Source organism: Ornithorhynchus anatinus, chromosome 3 (genome assembly GCF_004115215.2).
Source record: "Ornithorhynchus anatinus isolate Pmale09 chromosome 3, mOrnAna1.pri.v4, whole genome shotgun sequence".
NCBI classification, from domain to species: Eukaryota; Metazoa; Chordata; class Mammalia; order Monotremata; family Ornithorhynchidae; genus Ornithorhynchus; species Ornithorhynchus anatinus.
Window position 1 is genome coordinate 140500425 of NC_041730.1, and position 16633 is coordinate 140517057.

General features: G+C 51.5%; 2 protein-coding genes across 3 annotated transcripts in view; one reads left to right on the forward strand and one right to left on the reverse strand.

The window, feature by feature from the left end:
• The window catches only part of INSYN2A (inhibitory synaptic factor 2A), a 48257-nt gene extending 46647 nt beyond the window's left edge, over positions 1–1610 (forward strand). The window contains exon 3 of the mRNA XM_039911640.1: positions 781–1610. Coding sequence (XP_039767574.1) covers positions 781–964 — 184 coding nt within the window. The 3' untranslated portion in view covers positions 965–1610. The remainder of the gene's footprint in view (positions 1–780) is intronic.
• DOCK1 (dedicator of cytokinesis 1) overlaps positions 1–16633 on the reverse strand; it is a 395003-nt gene that overhangs the window by 273464 nt on the left and 104906 nt on the right. For both annotated transcript variants that reach the window (XM_029059688.1, XM_029059687.1), the window contains exons 26-27: positions 14632–14759; positions 12455–12550 (exon numbers count right to left, since the gene is read on the reverse strand). In XM_029059688.1, coding sequence (XP_028915521.1) covers positions 12455–12550; positions 14632–14759 — 224 coding nt within the window. The remainder of the gene's footprint in view (positions 1–12454; positions 12551–14631; positions 14760–16633) is intronic.

Genomic DNA, 16633 nt, shown 5'->3' on the forward strand with positions numbered 1-16633 from the left:
CCACTTCACTTCTCTGCGCCTCAGTTACCTCATCTGGAAAATGGGGATGAAGACTGTGAGCCCCACGTGGGACAACCTGATGACCTTGTATCTACCCCAGCGCTTAGAACAGTGCTTGGCACATAGTAAGAGTTTAACAAATACCATTAGCATCACCATAATCGATCAATCAATCATATTTCTTGAGCAATTACTGTGTACAGAGCACTACTATTAAACACTTAAGAGTACAATACAATGGAGCAGTACATACATTCCCTGCCCACAAGCAGTGCTCAACAAATACCATAAATATAATAATGCAACTATTATTATTATTATTATCATCAGACTACTTTTGTTTCCAGATTTCAGTAGCTACTCTGTTGAACCATCAGAAGTAGAAACTACTGATATGTACAGGAGAAGCAGGAAGGTAGAGTAGATAGAGAAGAAGTCTGGGAGTCAGAAGGTCATAGGTTCTAATCCCACCTCCACTACTTGTCTGCTGGGTGACCTCAGGCCAGTCACTTCACTTCTCTGAGCCTCAGTTCCCTCACCTGTAAAATGGGGATCGCAACTGTGAGCCCCACATGGGACAGGGACTGTGTCCAACTCGACAGGCTTGTATACACTCCAGCGCTTAGTACAGTGCCTGGCACATACTAAGTGCTTAACGAATACCATTATTATTATATCTTGATTTGCGGTGTGGGTGTTGCCGTGTGAAAGGGGAGGGGGTGTGTGTGTAACCCAGTGTCGCTCAGCCACTTGTTGTGTTTTTTTCCTCTATCTTTGCAGTGTGGAGCTGGACTTCAAACAGCAGGAAGACAAACTCCAGCCGGTCCTGAGGAAACTGCACCCGATGGAGGGCGCTCAGGTCACCTCGTTGCCTTACCCGCCGGACAGCGGCTCCTCCACGCCCAAGCAAAAATCCAAAACCGAACCCAAAAAGCCCGGCCGATGGAAACTCTGGTTCCTTTAGCCCTTCCCTTCCCCTTCCCCCCATTTCTTCCCCTGCCCCGGGGGCGGGGGCCACCACGGCCCGGGCCTTCCAGGAAAAACGCTTGGAGCCAAATGGGCGCCCACCTGGAGAGGCCGGGATCCGCCGACCCCGAGAGGGAAGGGAGCGGCGGGTCCGTGAACCAACAAGGCCTTTGTCCCCAGCGAGCACCGGATGGACGGTAGGACGGATTGACAGGCGGAAAGAAGGATGGACTCGGACCTGGCGCCCTCCCTCCGCCGCTCCCCGTCGAGGGACGGGATGTCAGCGTCGGCGCTCCCAGAGTCCAGTGTGGCAAGCAAAGACCTCTTCCCCCCGCCGGCCTTCACGGGGTCCCACCCACGCCCCCATCCCGGCCCCCACCCCGACCCCCGCCAGAGGCTGGCCTTCTCGCCGCCGCGAAAATCCCACCATCGTCTTCAAGCCTTTAGTTTTCTGAAATCCAGAAAAGAAGAGAGGGCAAGCCTTACGTTTGCCGGGGACTTCATTTCTACCTTTAATTTTGCAAAATACACAGGGGGTGAGTGCAGTTTTCAGCACCCAAAATCCTGAAGAAAGCACAATCTTTTTTCACGCAGTCCTGGGACAGCCCGAGTAATCTCTAAAACGTGATTTCTGGATCATTTTGCCTTCGTGTGCTGTAGCGTTTCACCGAGTGGCGCCATCCCGCCGTCACATGACCGACCCTTGTCGTTGAGCATTTTCTCAGCTCCGGGCCCCCCACGATCTCACCCCGATCGTCCCCTTCCTCCCGGCACATGGCCCGAGCCCCCCCCCCCCCTTCTTCTGGGCATGACTTGAATCGCTGCACGGTGACAGGGTCAGAGCTGTGGAACACGGCGACTTCTAGCTCCTTTCTAAATCATTTACTATCCAAAGGCCACATACGATCAGCTGGTGGTACAGTGACAGAGTGGAAGGTGAGTTGAGGGGTAAAAGAGGGAGAGAAAATGGGAGGGGAGATGAGGAGAGAGGGAGGAGAAGGAGAGAGAAAGAGAAAGAGGAGTGAAGGGAGGGTAAAAGAGGGGGAGAAAGAGAGTTGGAGAGAGGGAAGGGGAGAGAAGGGGAGAGGAAGAGAGAAAAAGTGGGGGGAGCGGAGACAGAGAAAGAGAGGTGGAAAGGGAGAAAGAGGGGGGAGTGAGAAGGGTGAGAGGGAGAGAAAAGGGGGAGGGGAGAGAGAACAAGGGGGAGATGGGAGAGAGAGAGAGAAAGAGGGGGATGGGCATAGAGAGAAAGGTGAGAGGAAGAGAAAGAGGGGGACGGGGAGAGAGAGAAAGAGGGGAATGGGGAGAGACAGAAAGGGGAATGGGGAGAGAGAGAAAGGGGAATGGGGAGAGAGAGAAAGGGGGGAAAGGGAAAGGGGGTAGAGGAGAGGGGGAGAAGGAGAGAACGAGAAGGGGAGAGAGAGGGAGAGAAAAAAGGGGAGAGCGAGAAGGGGAAGGAGAGAAAGATGGGGAGAGGGAGGAAAGAAAGGAAGATGGAGAGAGAGAAAGAGGGGGAAAGGGAGAGAGACAGGTGCAGTGTGGGGAGATAGGAGGAAGAGAGACAGAGAGAAAAAAGGGACACAGAAAAGAGGGACGACAGAGACAAACAGATGGAGAGAGAGGGACAGAGAGAAAGAGATAGAGGCAAAGACAGTCAGTGTAGAGACTGACAAGAGAGACAGAGGCATGGAGAAAGGCAAGGACAAAGAGGGAGAGATATGAACAAACCAACAGAAGGGTAGGTAGTGTGTCAAACACAGGGACAGAAATGGACCAAGAGAGCGAGAGAGAGAGAGAATCACCAATGGTATTTTTAGAACGCTTACTGTGTGCAGAGCACTGCACTGGGAGAGAATTTATACTAGAGACAGAGAAAGAAAGAAGATGGAGACATTCAGGGACAGAAGGGTCAATGCTATTTATTAAGCGCTTACAGTATTAAGCGCTTGGGAAAGTCCAATACAACAGAGTTGGTAGAAACATCCCCTACCCACATCAAGCTTACAGTCTAGAGGCAGAGGCTGACGTCGATAGAAGTAAATGAATAAAATAAACCGTGGACAGAGAGAGCCAAATGAATTAACTGGGAAAGGGCGAAGACGATTCCAGCTAGATCTGTAGCACTCCAGAGACCTCAGGCTCCAAGCTTTTGTGGAGATTGGCCTTCCAACACTCCGACCCCCAGCCCAGATAAGGAGCCCAGAGTTTCAGACCATCCTCGACACTCGGAAACCAAGCCGGAGGTGGGGAGAAGGGTCTTTGGCTTCTAGGATAAGGTCTCCAGGCTCACCATGGAAACGACACTGAATACGTTATTAATACGCCGTACTACCGGATGTACTTAGGGGAAAGCTGTGACACAAACGTTTTTAGAGATTTTTAAATACACGATGACACGTACGACTTCCTCTTTGTTATCCAACGCAACCCAAGGCTCATTTTCCTCATGCCTTTACAAGTACTTTGTTGTTTTTTTTAAAGTCCAAAACCCAACGTCCCCAGGCTGAAGTGACGAAGTCTGCCCATTTCTCACCAGGGAACTCGGCCTCTCCCCGTCCCCGCCGTCTGTCCCGTCTCGGCCAGCGGACAGACGGGCACCCACCCGGCAGGCCGGCCAGTAGCCCCGGGGCCGGCGTGCCAGGCCCCGAGCCCCCCTCGCCCTGCGGAGGGGGGGAAGATGCCAGACTACCCTTTCCCCACCGACGACCAGCCTTCTTATGCCCACTTCAGGTTTCAGGTGTCCACAATCACGCTGTCTTCTCCTCAACACACACCCAAGCCGTATCTCTGAAGACCCTATTCGACAACGGTCCAGGGGCAGAGTTGCCCAGGGAGGGGCTATTGTGCCTGTGGTGTTGGGATACCTTGCCATTCTGGCCCTGGGTCACGGGCTGCCACGGCAAGGGCTCACCAACGGGGACCAGAAATCGGGGTAGGGAGGTGGGCCTGAGAACCCTGCTGGCCAAGGAGACCATCTTGGAAGCTGTGTTGTGGCCCGGAAGTGAGCGGCGGGACCTGGATCCGGTGTGCCACGGAGGAAGTGCAATTGTTTCACGTGCAAAAGCAAACGCGTTTCATGTATTTTCTACTGTTTCTAATTAAAGCGCTGAAAAAGCTCCCGCGTGGACTCTCGCTGTGTTGCGACAACCGTCTCTCACGCAGCTGATCTCTCATCTACATCCTGCCTGTGGCCTGGAACGCTCTCACTCTTTATATCTGACAATGACTCTCTCGCTTCAAATGCTTATTGAAAGCACATCTCCTCCAAGAGGGCTTCCCTAAGGTTTCCTTTCTTTTATTCAGTCGTACTTACTGAGCGTTTACTGTGTGCAAAGCACTGTACTAAGTGCTTGGGAGATTACAATATAACAAACACATTCCCTGCCCATGAGGAGCTCACAGTCTACAGGGGGAGACAGACATTGATATACATAAATAAATATTCTCTTCTCCCACTCCCTTCTGTGTGGCTCTGACTCGCTCTGTTTTCTCATCCCCCTCCCAGCCCGGGATTATGTGCCAAGCACTGAACTAAGCACTAGAGTAGATCCAAGATAATCTGGATGAATACAATCCCTGTCCCACATGGGGCTCAGTGTCTAAGAGGGAGGGAGAAAAGGTACTGATTCCCCATTTTGCAGATAAGGGAACTGAGGCCCAGAGAAGTTAAGTGACTTGCCCAAGGTTAGAGAACAGATAAGTAGAAGTCAGGATTAAAACCCAGGTCTTCTGACTCCCCAGCCTGTGATCTTTCCAAAAGGTCACACCGCTTATCATCCTTTCGATCATCCTCTATATCTACCCCATTGTTAATCACATTGCTTGGTACATTTTTTAAAAACGGTATTTGTTAAGTGCTTACTAGTGCCAGGCACTGTTTAGGCGCTGGGATAGATACAAGGTAATCGGGTTGGGCACAGTGTCCGTCCTTTGTGGGGCTCACAGTCTTAATCCCCATTTCACAGATGAGGGAACTGAGGCACAGAGAAGTTAATGGACTTCCCCAAGGTCACACAGTAGACAAGTGGCAGAGGAGGGATTAGAACTCTGGTCCTGACTTCCAGGCCCACGCTTTAACCAGTAGGCCACGCTGCTTCTCACCTGGAGAAGACTCCAAGGCCCAGGTCTTTCTATCTCGCTCCAAGCGGGAGCAGAGGTGGGAACAGAGCTCCTGACCACCCTCCTGCCCGTCTCCCATCGTGCATGTCCACGCTGCAGCTCTCCGGCCCCAGTACCCACCCACCCAACGCAGTTTGGGAATGTCCACTCCACATGGCTAGAGGCTGCCTGGCTTCGCTTTCAATCCACACCCCTCCCCCGAGACACGGTTCCTGAGCTCCCTAACTCCTGTTGCCAGAGCACGCTTCCCTAGAGCTAACCACAATCCCTCCTGTTGCAGCACCACCCTCGATTCCACTCGAGACCTGGCAGAGGTGAACAGGGATCGGAATTTAAGGCGAGGCCTTGTTGGTGCTCTGAAAAGCGCCCCGACTTGGGCCCATGCTGGATACCGGGGAGAGCTCACGTCCCTTCGTTGGCCAGAGGAGGCAACCGCAACCATCCATCCATCCACCCATCAGCCCTCCATCCATCCAACCACCCACCTGTCCCTCTACGCACCCATCCATCCTACTACTCATCCATCCATCCACCCACCCATCCATCTAGTCATCTATCTCTTCCTCCTTCTGTTCATCCATCTTTCCATTTACCCATTCATTTATCCATCCATCCACCCACCCATCTCTTCCTCCCTCCATTCACCCACTAATCCATTTACCCATTCAACCATCCATCCCTCCCTCCATCCATCCACCCACCCATCTACTCATCCGTCTCTCCCTCTCTCCCTCCCTCCATTTATCCACCCACCCATCTAACCACCCACCTTTCAGTCTTCCGGGGGTTGTGGGGAGGTAATGGGGGCGGGGGCCGAGCACCGGACAAACCCCTTAGCCCCTTGGGTGCCCGGAAAGAAGCCAGCACACGAACAATAATAATAATGATAATGTTGGTATTTAAGCGCTTACTATGTGCAGAGCACTGTTCTAAGCACTGGGGGAGATGCAGGGTAATCAGGTTGTCCCACGTGAGGCTCACAGTTAATCCCCATTTAACAGATGAGGTAACTGAGGCACAGAGAAGTGAAGTGACTTGCCCACGGTCACACAGCTGACAAGTGGCAGAGCTGGGATTCGAACCCTTGACCTCTGACTCCGAAGCCCCGGCTCCTTCCACTGAGCCACGCTGCTTCTCTAAGTTGTTGGGCGTGGCTGGGGACGGACTGGGCAGGGCCGGGCAGGCAGGAGAAGGGTCCGAGAGGATCGGGCACAGCCTGGGGCTGAGGGAGCACCAAGCTCTGCTCCGCGGACCCAGTTCAAGCGACCTCTAATCAATAAACTGTTCAATCAATCGACGGCATTTATTGAGTGCTTACGGTGTGTGGAGCGCTAGACGGAGTGCCTGGGAGTGTGCGGAGTTGAGTTGGTAGATGGCTCCCTGCCCTCTGAGAGCAGAGAGTCTAGCAGAAAGCTTGGTGCTCACACAGCTGATTGAGCTCCTCTCCAGAACTTGATCAACTCGGGTCTTGGAAAGCAGCTGAGAGTTTCCAGTTTGAGTTGAAAAGCCCCCGAATAGCGGGTTTTGAGATTTTTAGCTTGTGGAAGCCTGTCCACCTCCCAGTCCCTTTCCTCAACCCTGCACTGTAAATGAAAAACTGGCACCTCGGCTCCCGAGAGCTAAGTTCAGTGCTTTGCCCACACAGCTGCCTGTTATAGCACAGCAGGCACTCAGTACAGCGCTCTGCCCACAGCAGGCACTCGGTAAAGTGCTCTGGGAGTCAGAGGTCGTGGATTCTAATCCCAGCTCCAACACTTGTCAGCTGTGTGACTTTGGGCAAGTCACTTAACTTCTCTGTGCCTCAGTTACCTCATCTGTAAAATGGGGATTAAGGCTGTGAGCCCCACGTGGGACAACCTGAAGACCTTGTATCTACCTCAGCGCTTAGAACAGTGTTTGGCCCAGAGTAAGCGCTTAACAAATACCATTATTATTATATTATTATTATAGTGCTCTGCCCACAGCAAGCACTCAGTACAGCAGCATGGCATAGTGGATAGAGCACAAGCTTGGGAGTCAGAAGGTCATGGGTTCTCTCCCAGCTCCACCACTTCTCTGTTGTGTGACCTTGGGCAAATCACTTCACTTCTCTGGTCCTCAGTTATCACATCTATAAAATGGGGATTAAGACTATGAGCCCCACATGGGACAGGGACTGTGTCCAACTCGATTTGCTTGTATCCACCCCACTGCTTAGTACAGTGCCTGGTACAAATACCATAATTATTATCATCATTATTATTATTATTACAGTGCTCTATACCCACAGCAGGCACTCAGTACAGCACTCTGCCCACAGCAAGCCCTCAGTTCCAGATCCCCTCCCACTGCCCAGGGCTGACTGGTACTGAATTTGATCAGAAATCCTTCACCACATCCCAAATTTGGGACATCCCCTCAAAATCCCTATGAGACGTGGGGTGTCACAGTATTTATGGGGAAGCAGCGTGGCTCAGTGGAAAGAGCCTGGGCTTCGGAGTCAGAGGTCATGGGTTCGACTCCCGGCTCTGCCGCTTGCTAGCTGTGTGACTTTGGGCAAGTCACTTAACTTCTCTGTGCCTCAGATACCTCATCTGTAAAATGGGGATTAAACCTGTGAGCCCCACGTGGGACAATCTGATCACCCTCTATCCCCCCAGCGCTTAGAACAGTGCTTTGCACATAGTAAGTGCTTAACAAATACCACCATTATGATTATTATTATTTTGGTTCGGAGAGGAGATGTGAGGACCGTTCAGGTTTACAACTGAAATGGACGAGACCCCCCCACCACGGGCCAAAGGCCATCGGCCTGTCCTCCGATCCCACCGGACAGAGGCTCCGTCCGCGGGCGAGACCAGCGTCTGTCTGAGCGGCCGCCTATGGGGAGCATTGGTTCCCTGCCCTCCTGCTCTTGTATCGTCCTGACGAGATTTCCAATTAAGAGCTGACCCCGCTGGCAGAGCCGTTATGTTTCATGCTTCCTGTCTCCCCGTTGATTCTACTTCCTGTGTGCACCGTGCTGCGAAAATGTTCTTGAAAGCCAACAAGCATCCGGGCAGTGTTTTAATCAAAGCCTTCATAAAGCCAGCCTAACAAGGGTGCTCGGATTTCTTCAAAACTCACACACACATACACACACACAGACACACAGAAAGCAATCCTCCTTTAACAGCTGCGTTGGATTCTTTTCAAAGTAAGAACGCTCCCTGGTACGCCATATGAAACGTTGCCGTGTACCAACGATGTAGTTTGAAAATGGATCCGTTGACCACTATGGCACCTATTAAGGGCTGACTGTGGTCTCGGCTCCCTATTGCAGAAAGAGCAGGAGACGGGAAATCGGGAGAATCTGCTTCTAATCCCAGCTCTGCCGGGGAATAAATAGCTTCATTTTCTCGAGCGCTTTCACGTCACTTCCCATTTTCCTCCTTGGGCCTTTGTCTCTTTGTCAGCAAAGTGAGATCAGAACTTCGCTCACCCTCCCTTTTTTTTCTTAATGGCATTCGTCAAGCGCTTACTATCTGCCAGCCACTGTTCTAAGTTCTGCGGTAGATACATGCTAATCATAATAATGATGATGAAGGTAATTGTTAAGCACTTACTTTGTGCCAAGCACTGAACTAAGTGCTGGGGTGGATCCAAGCAAATCGGGTTGGACACAGTCCTTGTCCCATGTGGGGCTCAAAGTCTCAATCCCCATTTTACAGATGAGGTAACTGAAGCACAAAGAAGGGAAGTGACATGCCCAAGGTTTCTCAGCAGACAAGTGGACTAGTGCCAGAACTAGAACCCAGGACCTGCTGACTCCCAGGCCTGGGCTCCATCCACTAGGCCACACTGCTTTCTCCCCCCCATTAGGGATGGGGAAGAGGCTACCTCCAATCCAACTATCCACCCCAGAGCTCAGCACAGAGACGTAAGCTCAATGCAGGCAGGGAATGTGCTTGTTTATTATTTTATTGTACTCTCCCAAGAGCTTAGTTCAGTGTTTTGCACATAGTAAGCGTTCAATAAATACCACTGAAGTTTAATTCATCTGCTTTTTTTCTGGAATCCGGGTCTCCAAGGGAGGCCCGAGCGGGGGCTGCGTCTGTGGGGGGTCAGAGGACACTCCAAGGCCCGGGACGGCAGACACTGGAAACTGTTTGGGGAGGAGTCCCGGGGTCCCGTCTCTGCCCGCCTGACCCACCCAGGAGCTCCTCCGTCCTCTGCGCAGGCTCATACCTTCCACGTCGGCGGGAAAGTGAACGAACGGAGGCTGTTTGAGTGGCCCAGGGCCTCACACCCTCTCCCCAGCACCGATGGAGCGGGAAACCCATCTTACGCCGGAGAACATTCCCGCTCCAGGTCCCTGGAGCCGCTCGGCCCCGTCTCCGGCCCCATTTCGGGCTCCAGTCCCAGTCCCGGCCCCGCTGGCTCTTCAATCCCCGGTCTGGGACGCCGAGCAGAGGTGAACAAGTAAGAGCAGATGGCCACGGAAGCGGAAGCCTCGAACTGCTGAGTCGAGGGCGGGAGAGGAGAACTGAGGGCCCACGCCTCTCTCCTCAGCCTGTGGGGACGACTCCCACAGCCCCCCCACCTCCTCTGACTCAGTTTCCCCTCTCCCTCTTGATTGGTCCCATTCCCAATTTACACCAGCTGTGGTTACCTCCGGCGGGGGGAGGGGGAGATACAGCGCGGTCATTCTGGGAGCAGGGATTACGTCTTCAAACTGTTGTACTCTCCCTAGCGCTCAGTTCAGCACTGAGTACTAGACTGTAAATTTGTTGTGGGCAGGGAATGTGTCCATTATATTGTTGTAGTGTATTCTCCCACGTGCTTACTACAATGCTGTGCACACAGTGAGTGCACAATAAATACAACTGGCATTGCAGTAAAAGAAGCAGCATGTCTTAGCGGTCAGAACCCAAGCCTGGGAGTCAGAAAGACCTGGTTTCTAATCCCGGCTCCACCATTTGTTTGCTGGGTAACCTTGGGCAAGTCACTTCACTTCTCTGGGCCTCAGTTACCTCATCTGCAAAGTGGGGATTAAGACTGTGAGCCTTGTGTGAGATGGACAAGGACTGTATCCAACCCAATTTGCTTGTATCCACCCTAGCATTTAGTAAGTGCTTAACAAATACCATAATTATTATTATTATTAGCTTGTATCTACACCAGTGTTTAATACAGTGCCTGGCACAGGGTAAGCATTTAACTAATACCATTTAAAAAAAAAGGAATAGGGGTGTCACACCCACCTAACAGGGCAGGGGTCTGTCCTTGGGCAGAGTTTTTGGCCACAAATCAAAGGAAACATCCACACCTCCCTGACCCCCTCTATGGCCCCAGGACCCCCTGAGCAGCACCAGCCCCCGGTGCCTCTGACCCTCAGGACATCCTTATCTTGGTGCTCCTTCACATCGCACACCTCAATTTCAACGCCCTCAATTCTAACTGAGGTCCCTCACCGCCATTAGGATCACGGCGGCTGAAACCCTCCCTTCGCCCCTTCCCCTCACCCCTTATTTGCTCCCACCCTTTGAGGCATTTTGACTAAATCTGAGTGAAGAAAGTCTATTTCTATTTAACCTCCGGAAATTATCTGGACAACAATTAGCTGGCATAATGGCAAACCTATGAGCTCAAGGTGCCGTTCTGCTGAGTAAGATGTGAAAGAGAACACTTTCAAAATTAACTACTCTCCTGGCGTATGTTCACAAGCAAATTACATTCAAAAACCTTATGTAAACACTTGCACCTCTCTTTAGTTATATAAATATATTGACTGTGACTTATCATTTTGAAAGAAACATATTTAAATTGCTCCTGTCTGTATTTTGGATCTTGGAAACACATTAACACGCTTTCCATTATTTCTAGTGTGAAAATAATCTTCGCTAGCCACTCTGTTGTCATGGAACCAGTAGGAAAGCGCTGGACACGAGGGCTTGAATACAGTGCTCTGCACTCAGTGAAGGTTCAATAAATGCCTCTGACTGATTGGACACGCTATCGTCACAGGACTGAAGTGTCCTCAACATGTTATTGTCAGGGAACTGGTTAATAGCAAGAGACACATTATGGTTACAGAACCAGCCAAGAGTGTTGGTCATGCTCTTGTCATGACACTGGTTTCAAGGACAGGATGTTCTAAGGTCACAGAACTAGTTAAAAGTGTTGGACATGTTCCTGTCACAAAAGTGGTAAAGAGTGCTGGACATGCTATTATGGAAGCAGTCAAGAGAGCTGGACAAGCTCTCGTCACAGAACTGGTTATGCACATTAGACATGTTACTGTCATGAAACCGGTTAAGAGCACTGGATAGATACAATTTTGTCCCCGAACCCGTTAAAAGCTCCGGAAACACTCTTGTCACAGAACCTATTGAGAGCACTGCGCAGAACGCTCAGTACAGTGCCCTGAACACAGTACAACCAAATGAATGACACGCTAAGGTCGCAGAACCAGTCAAAAGCACCGGACACATTACTGTCACAGAACTGTCATAGAACCAGTTGAGCGTACTGGACATGTTATTGTCATAGGAACAGTTAAAAGCTCCAGACACGCTACTGTCTGGAACTGGTGAGAGAGCTCTCCGGGGGCAGGGGTCCTGGCGCCGACCAGGTCCCCACGGTCCCAATGTCACAACCGTTTGGCGTCTAGTTTCGGCAGAAGTCCAGGCCTGCCCCCAAGGTGACCTGGCCAGCGCAGGAAGGGAACCGTTCAGCCGAGGCCGTAAGAGGGTTCCCTTTGAGGGTTCACAGAGTCCCCCACCAAGCAATGCAACTCAGTGGGAAGCAAGCCAACTCTATCCTGGTCTCTCAACACCACTGCTACTTCCGGAGGCTGGGTCTGACTGGAATAAGCCAAGGCAGACCGGAACAGGCCGCGACAGACCGGAACAGGTCGGGGCATGCCAGGGCAGATTAGGGAATTCTTGGATAGGCCAGAACAGATCAGGGCAGGCCAGAACAGACCAGAGCAGGCCGGGGCAGGCCAGGGTAGGCCAGTACAGGCCGGGATAGGCCAGGGCAAGCTGGCCTCAGCATTGAGCAGAGCGTTTTACACCCGCTGAAACCCAGACCATTGGAAGAAAATAGAAATACTTTGAGTGGGAAGACAGCCAATGAAATTTGAAACAAGAACATGCGTCCCTCAAAGGGACAGAAGCTTCCTACGAGCTCAGATCAGCAGAAGCCCGTCCGCGGCCCAGCTCCGAGACCCCGGGTGTCTTTGGAGAGCGGGCTCCCACAGCCTTTGAGCACAGACCCACGCCAATCGCTCCCCACCAGCTTTGGGGGGCCGAGCGGCGGGGTACAGCCCCCAGCAGGGTCAGCGGGAGCCCAGATCGCACCCGGAAGGATCACGCCGGAGGGGACGGTGGTGGCGCTCAGTACTCACGATGAGCTCAGAGTCTCGTCCCAGGGAGATGACTGTGCGGTTCACGGTGCGCAGGAGTTTCTCCACGATAAGCTGGACGTGCCGCTGTGTCGGGCCCTGGAGGAGAGGGACAGATAGACGGACCAATAAACACCCCTCCCCCTGTCCGGGCCATAGACCCTCCCTGCCCAACCCGGCATTTTCCAGCCTGCCCAGCAGTCGCTTGACCGTCCTGCCCCAGAGGGAACAGCCTGGCCAGAGCCCCTTAACGAGATGAGAAACAGCAGCTGCCAGAGTCTGAAGCTGGCACGGGAAAACTCAGGTGCTGAATTCCTTCATTCATTCATTATTATTCACTGGGTGCTTACTGTGTGCAGGGCATTGTCCTAAACACTTTGGAGAGCCCAATACAACAATAATTGGACACATTCATGACCGACCACGAATGGTCATCTGCCAAGAAATCGCAGTCCTTGAATGTAGCCTGTCGAGACAACAAAAAGTGGGAGTCGTTCCAACGGTCCTTGGACGGCTGGTCGCCCGGTCTCCTCCGGGGCCACTATGGATCTTGCCTGACTGAGGTCCGGGCCCGGAAGGAAGATCTTTGGGGATCATGAAGTGGGGAGGGACCGCCTCTCCTGCCCGCCCCAAATGAGCCCTTTGGAATGCAGTCATAACACACCAGCCTGCCTGGTATTGGGTTTATATATGAACAATAACCAATCAAACAGCAACCAATCAAACAGCAACCAATCAAACAGCAACATCTACGGAGCACCCACCGAGTGCAAAGCACTGGACTTAGCACCTGGGAAGTTCATTCATTCAATAGTATTTGAATGGGAAGTGTGCAGCAGTAGCAGCAAATGATTATTATAGTAATTGGGTTACTCGTTAAGCGCTTACTATGTGCCAGGCACTGTGCGACGGGCTGCGGTGGATACAAGCAAATCAGGTTGGACACAGTTCCTGTCCCTCATGGGGCTCACAGCCTTAATCTCCATTTTCCATTTGAAGTAACTGTGGAAAAGTTAAGTGACTTGCCCAAGATCACACAGTAGATCAGTGGTGGAGCTGCGATTAGAACCCAGGCCCGGGCTCCATCCACTAGGCAACACAGCTTCTCACACTTCACAAGTTCACAATGGAAGGACCCAAGTGGCAATGTGGCTGTGCCTGTTGGACTCTGAACTACAAGGAGCCTGAAATTCTGCTCTTCTTGCCATCCTGCCCTCAGCCTTCATGGTGGGTTACAGTTTTATTGTTCCCTCTTTCCCTAAGGGGTCTTTCACCAGTCCCCACTCCTCCAGCCTCTTAATTGTCAGACTGTCAGCCTCCCAAGGGGCAGGGACTGAGCCTCATTCCCATCTGTGGAATAATAATAATAATGATGGTATTTGTTAAGCGCTTACTATGTGCAAAGCACTGCTCTAAGCGCTGGGGAGGATACAAGGTGATCAGGTTGTCCCACGTAGGGCTCACATTCTTCATCCCCATTCTACAGGTGAGGGAACTGAGGCACTGAGAAGTTAAGTGACTTGTCTAAGCCGACAAGTGGCAGAGCGGGGATTTGAACCCATGACCTCTGACTCCCCAGCCCGTGCTCTTTCCGCTAAGCCCCGCTGCTTCTCTAAGCGCTTACTATGTGCCAGGCACCGTGCAACGGGCTGGGGTGGATACAAGCAAATCAGGTTGGACACAGTTCCTGTCCCACATGGGGCTCACAGCCTTAATCTCCATTTTACACTTGAAGTAACTGAGGAAAAGTTGGCCAAGGTCACAAAGTAGGTCGGGGTGGAGCTGGGATTAGAACCCAGGCACTCCCAGTACTCAGTCCAGTGCTCTGCACTCAAAAGAAGCTTAATACTTTAGTACGACAACATGTCATACTTCTAAAGGACACAGCTATCAGATCAGAACACAAATATTAAGCATTTCTACGTCATTTTGGACTTCCTTTACCCCAGAGGAAACGGTAGGCCCTTAAACAAAGACGGCTCAGTCCATAGCACCTCTTCGAGATGGAAGCCTTTCTGCCCTGCCTAGAAAGGAATCCAGGCAAAGACTTGCCATAGAAAAAACTGAACTCATTATTCTAAAGAAAATTTCACTGAATTTTCACAGTACCAGGGCTCCCAGGCCCTTCCCCGCTCAGCCCCGATGAGGAACTGAGGGCTCAGCAGCGGCAAGACACCTACCACATCGTCCCGGTACAGCACTTCCAGGATGTTGCTCAGCAACTGGCAACAGGCCTCGAGTTCTTCCTGCCTCTCCAGGTGGCCCTTGAGCTGGTCAGTCATGACAGGCAGCAGGATTTCTCTGCAGTCTGCAGCGGACACACAAAATGACTTCCAGTCAGCGGAAAGGGAGGACCCATGGGTGGGGGTCGCCAAGCCCGTTGACCGCAGCCAGTATCCATCTCGGGCTCGCCGGGGTCCCAGGCCTCTCTGAGCCCCACCAATACCCCGCCTGGCCCAGCCCATGGTCCCGAGCACTGGACTGACCAAACATCGGGAATGATGCTTTAAAGTCCTCAAATACCCCACCCCTCCTACCTCACTTCACTGCTCTCCTACTTCAACCCAGTCCACACATTTCACACCTCTAATGCCAACCTACTCACTGTTCCTTGATCTCGTCTATTTTGCCACCGACCTCTCGCCCACTTCCTCCCTCCAGCCTGGAACACCCTCCCTCCTCAAATCCGACAGATCTCTTCCCATCTATAAAACCTTATGGAAGGCACATCTCCTCCAAGAGGCCTTCCCTGACTAAGCCTTCATCTGCTCTTCTCCCATTCTCTTCTGTGTTGCCCTGATTTGCTCCCCAGCCCACAGAACTCATGTCCATACCCGTAATTTATTTATTTGTATTAACGTCTGTCTTCTCCTCTCGACTTTACAGGAAACTTGTCTATCGACTCAGTTATATTGTTACACTGTGCTCTCTTGCTTTGCACAGGGTAAGCGCTCAATAAATGTGATTGATTGGTGGGTGCCCCACTCCCTGTGGCCTTGCCATGTCCCAACCCGGGCTCACCTGCCCAGCTGTTGCCCCTTATCCACCGTCTCGCTCAACAGCCGCCATCAACGTCACCACCAACACCCTTGCCAACTCCACCACACCCGCAAACACCATCACCCCTACTGACAGTCACCAGACTGCGTCCCTATTTGCTTAACAAACACCATAATAATAATTACTGCATGTAAAATATATATGCATATATGTGTGCATTTACGATACATACATATATATAATAAAAATTAATAATTATTATTATCATGGTATTAGTTCAGTGCTTACTATGTGCCAGGCACCTTACTAGGCACTGGGGTGGATATGAAGCAAATCGGGTTGGACATAGTCTCTGTCCTATGTGGGACTCATAGTCTCAATTCCCATTTTACAAATGAGGTAACAGGCCCAGAGAAGCGACATGCTCAAGGTCACACAGCAGACAAATGATGGAGCCGGGATTAGAACCCATGACCTTCTGACTCCCTAACCCATGCTCTATCCACTACACCATGCTGCTTCTTATATATATATATATATATATATATATATATATATATACATACACACACAAACACACACATGTATATATCATTACGTTAGAATTATTATCCTCATTATTGACTGAGGGCCCATTTGAATGTGTGTGTGTGGAGGTATGGTTGGGACCACCTGCCCTAGATAAAGAAAGTAAATGGGGAAGATCTCCTGGAGAAGGCAGAGGAAAAGGCGGCAGATGAGGAGGGATTTCTGTCTGCTTTCAACACCTAGCTAGAACCCCATACCCTTCCTTTCTGTTCCCAAGAACAGAGGAGCTGAGGAATCGTCAGGTCCGAAGGTCCCAGCCGGACCTCCGCTGACCCCAACACACAGACCAGCCCCAACACTAACTATGTGCCAAACACTGTTCTAAGCACTGTGGTAGATACAAGCTAATCAGGTTGTCCCACATGGGGCTCACAGTCTTAATCCCCATTTTACAAATGAGGGAACTGAGTCACAGAGAAGTGAAGTGACTTGCCCAAAGTCACACAGCTGATATGTGGCGGTGCCAGGATTAGAATCCACAACCTCCAACTCCCAAGCCCGGACTCATTCCACTAAACCACGCTGCTTCCCCAACGCTCAGTTCAGCGCTCTGCACTCAGTAAGCTTCCAAACACTACCGCTGACTGATTGATC